General features: G+C 39.3%; 1 protein-coding gene across 1 annotated transcript; it reads right to left on the reverse strand.

Moving 5' to 3' along the window:
* Window positions 1-2892: 2892 nt before the first annotated feature.
* Window positions 2893-4151, reverse strand: LOC131891643 (uncharacterized; the record flags this gene model as incomplete). Its single annotated transcript, XM_059241272.1, is given in 3 exon segments — window positions 2893-3329; window positions 3763-3934; window positions 4015-4151. Coding segments are annotated over 3 exon segments (615 nt in total), but the record flags the coding sequence as incomplete, so codon positions are not given.

Below are 4151 nucleotides of genomic sequence, written 5' to 3' on the forward strand. Positions count from 1 at the left end.
GAGAGAGATTGCGCAAGATCGCAAATTCCTCCAGCTTTTCGAACGACTGAGACGTCGATTTCGAAATGGGAATATACCCATCTGGACTAGCCTCCCACTCTACAACGCTAGCCGGAAAATTGAAGTCCCCTACAAAGAAAACCTTTGAGCAAACTGACTGGTCCAACTCATTTCCTATGAATTTGAGAGCTGACAAGAACGAGCTTACTGAACAAGAGGGGGGCCTATATATTGTCACAATGGACAGATCAAGACCTTGAAGATGACAAACTAAGACCTCTACTTCTCCATTAGACATTTTTACATGACTAGTGTGCAGGTCATTTCTAACATATAGACATACGCCCCCATGCGGAAAAATGGGATTGTCAGGGCGTACTCTATCACATCGAACTAAATTGAAACCAACCATTGCCAGCTCTTCATCTAAGACCCCTGGTCGAAGCCAGGTTTCTGTCATGGAAATGAACGAGACCTGCCTATCTAAAGCTAGTTCCTCAAGAACCTTGATCTTTGTGCTATCTTTTTTGGAAATAAGACAATGCACATTCAAATAAAGCCCTTTTATGGGCAGATAGCCCTTCGATGGACTAGAGCTATCAAATCTTTGACTAGGCTCTCTAACCTTAAAAAATCCTGTTTTTGGACAAAACTAACCTTAGGTGGAGGATAAGAGAACCTTTGAGGAGAGGGTAAAAGGGGAGGAGAAGAAGGGGAACAAGGGGAGTCGGTAGACTACGATGACCTACTCTAGCCTCAGCCAACATACACCAACTCGACTACAGGAACAAGCTAACATCAATGGAATGGAATAGAACAAAAGAAGGTTCTAGAACGCAATTTTGTATTGAAAATAGGAAACTAAACTGATTGTAAACAACAAGAAAAATCGACTACATTTACAAGTACATGAAATGAACAGACTAAACAATTAAAAACAAAATGAACTACTCCTTAAGCCAAAACTACATGAAATAACCTAGAATTGGGATAAAATATACTGACAGACGAAAAAAATGAAATTCGACATGAGCATAAAAATAAAAGATATAAGACTAAACTACTAGAGATAGGAAGAAATGAAAGCTAAAGAACAAAAGTTCTTACCTTAAGCAGCCACGCGACCACTTACACAACACAACACACTCAGACCGGTCGTTTGAAAAGATCAGGAACAACAAAATGTTGCGACTGCTCTCAAGAAAAGACGGGACCGAACTGGAATTATTAAGAATCATTAACCATTCGAATCATTAAGTGGGAAATCGAAGGAGGAAGATTATTAAATGATTTCCGTTCAGGGATGGTAAAATTTGGTGATTTCTATTCTTTTCTTTCCGTCGGCAGTAAAAAAAGCGAAATGGGCTGTTTGGCCGGGTTCCGGCTCCTTGGACAAATTTGAGCCGAAACGAGGTGTTTACATTTATTAGCAATACCATGGTCTCTATCATGGTTATTATGATTTAGAATCAATATAGAGACACCAGCGCTTGCATTCCATTCAAAATTTTCTTACTTGCTTACTTGATAAATTTATATGTTTCACGTGTCATCATCTCGTTAAATCGACGGAGCTTCTTGCTGGGTTGAGCAGAACTTTGTCCACTCAGACATTGGGGGACGAGGAAAATCAGTTCCGTTGATTTAATGACTTGATATTTGAAGTGCATAGATTGAGCTTGATAGTAAGCAATGAAAGATATTTGGAATGACATCCCATGTTACCTTTTTAAACATCCGGCGGTAAGAAAAGAAAAGAAATCATTAAACCTCCAAATTCATTCCTCATAGCCCCCCCGATAAACGTTATTCTCCACCAATTAGTTGGCGGTGCTCATTTTTGAATTTGTGATTGAGTGTTAGAAAGGTTTAGATAGAAACTTTAAGAGGTATTAATATCGTGTTAGGTTAGGTTGGGTTAGGTTAGGTTAGGTAAGGTTAGGTTAGGTTTGATAAGTTACGGTTGAGTTTAAAAAAGTAGCACCGCCAACTAATCGGTGGAGAATAACGTTTACCCATAGCCCCCCTACGCTGCACGAAATACGTTTTACGTTCTGAACTCCAGAGGGCGTTTTGTCATTCCGCCTCTGCCAAATAAAGGGCCGATTGGGCCAATTCCTTTTTTTTTTTTTATTATAATGCTTTTGTGTTATTTTTGGCTAATGCTATCAAAATTTTATTTATATTTAATGGCCCGGGTCACATCGTGTCCGGAAAAGAAATTGCGTTCAAGGCAAGGCAAGAGAAGTTTATTTAGCAATCTACCGTGCGTCTTCCCGTTTTCTTTGGGCCGTTTGACGTTGCAAATAAGGGCCCTTATTGGGATTCAGCGTCTAACCAATTTAATCTACAGAGAATCCGCCGAGGTTGCGTGCACCCCTTTATCAAATGTTCCGTATTCCTTCGCTAAATATCATGTGAAGATTAAAAGGTCAGACATAGCCGATAATAACCTTTAACTTTCATAGGGTTCAGGATTACATTCCTTGTACCGGTTAAAGAGTCAATGAAGCAATAATGAAAAAATAGAAATTGCGTTTATGGCATGTTTTGAGTAGTTTATTTAGCAATCGACCGTGCCTCATCCCAATTTCGTTTGGGCTGTCTGACGTTGCAAATAAGGGTCCGTATTCTCTTCCTCGAATAAAACTTGGCGGATCCGGCAAGCCCTTACATTCGGGTTTGATAAAGATTTTATATCTAAAACTAGGACAAGTCTTAAAAAATGCTTCTGTTTTGACCTTGATTCGGTTTGTACTCATGCACATCCAGATTTTGTGCACGCACATCTTTTAGTAAACGTTACATCAAAGAATTTACTCATGATTCTCCACTTGATACTCTTCCCCCACATTAACGTACTCTTTGGAAAGACGCAAAAAGCACATGAAACAATTGGAACAAATTGTTATAATCCGCAATTAAAACGACCAAAGAGACAAATAATATTGGAGAAAAAAAACCGTCGAAATGCTGAACAGACAAACATGTTAAGGAAGAGGAAGCTTAAAAAGAGAGAACATTTAATCAGAAGAGATGGCCTCGTTGGATGTGCTGGGTGATGCTTTGGAAGAGCGACCTGCTGGCTTGGCTGTTTTTACCGGGAAAAAAACTCGACTTTGAGGCTCATGAATACGTTTTCGACTTAGTCGAGGGAACGAAGAGAGATTGACGTTCGTAGTGTTGAGGATACTGGCAAAAGGCGATCGGAAATTTTCCATCAGAGTCCTCTTTTCTTCGAAGGTCATATCATCGGACGTCAACATGACTTCAATTTCTTCCACTTTTTCCTTGACTTTTGAACAATCACCGAGAAACTTTGACATCTTCTAAAAGAATACCAAAAAAAGGATTTCAGAAAATGTACAAAAGTTTTACTTTATCAAGAAGAGCTTGCGCATGGTTCACTCTTTAAATCATATTCAAGTGTGAGTATACAGTGACAAAACAAGGATGGCGTCTAAATTCAGAGCTTAACTTGCTAATAGGTGTTTTTCAAGTACACCCACAAGCCGTTTTATGATACTGTTATTGCAAGGGATATTTTTTGGTTTGAGCAATTAAGTTAATCATTAGAAGAAGTTTTACCTGACGACTTAAACGTGCTTAAGTAAATAAATTTGGGCCATCAGCTGTCTATACCCGGACCATCTGAATTGGGAAAGATAAGTAACTAGTCTGGTAGTTTGCACCCCGTAACAAAATGGAATAACAGTTTTTGTAAGTTCTGTCACCGAATTTGTGAATAAGCCTGCAACTTACCAAGTCAATGCTTTCGTCAACGCTGGTAACTTGAATTGGTTGATCATTCTCGTTGGTCAAGAGGTTGCAGACGTCAGAACCTATTGCTTCGGTATTCCTTTCCCGAGTGCCATCTTGCTGTACTTTGTTTGTTTCCAATGAAGCTAAAATGTGCACGTGCTTGCACAAGTTTCTATGAAGAAAAGTAAAAAGGAAGTTTTTAATCCCTGCTAATGTGATCAACAAAATCAACCAAAGATTCAGGTTGTATACCTGTAGGCATATCTTCGGCAGATACAAGTGTACGTGTGTGCACACATCTGGGCGTTGTTGCAGCTTCTACAGCGAACCTGGCACAACTCAGAATTGCACGGAAAACGATTTTTCTTCATCAAATAGCTTGTTTTCTC

The sequence above is a fragment of the Tigriopus californicus genome, chromosome 12 (assembly GCF_007210705.1).
Source record: "Tigriopus californicus strain San Diego chromosome 12, Tcal_SD_v2.1, whole genome shotgun sequence".
NCBI lineage: Eukaryota > Metazoa > Arthropoda > Copepoda > Harpacticoida > Harpacticidae > Tigriopus > Tigriopus californicus.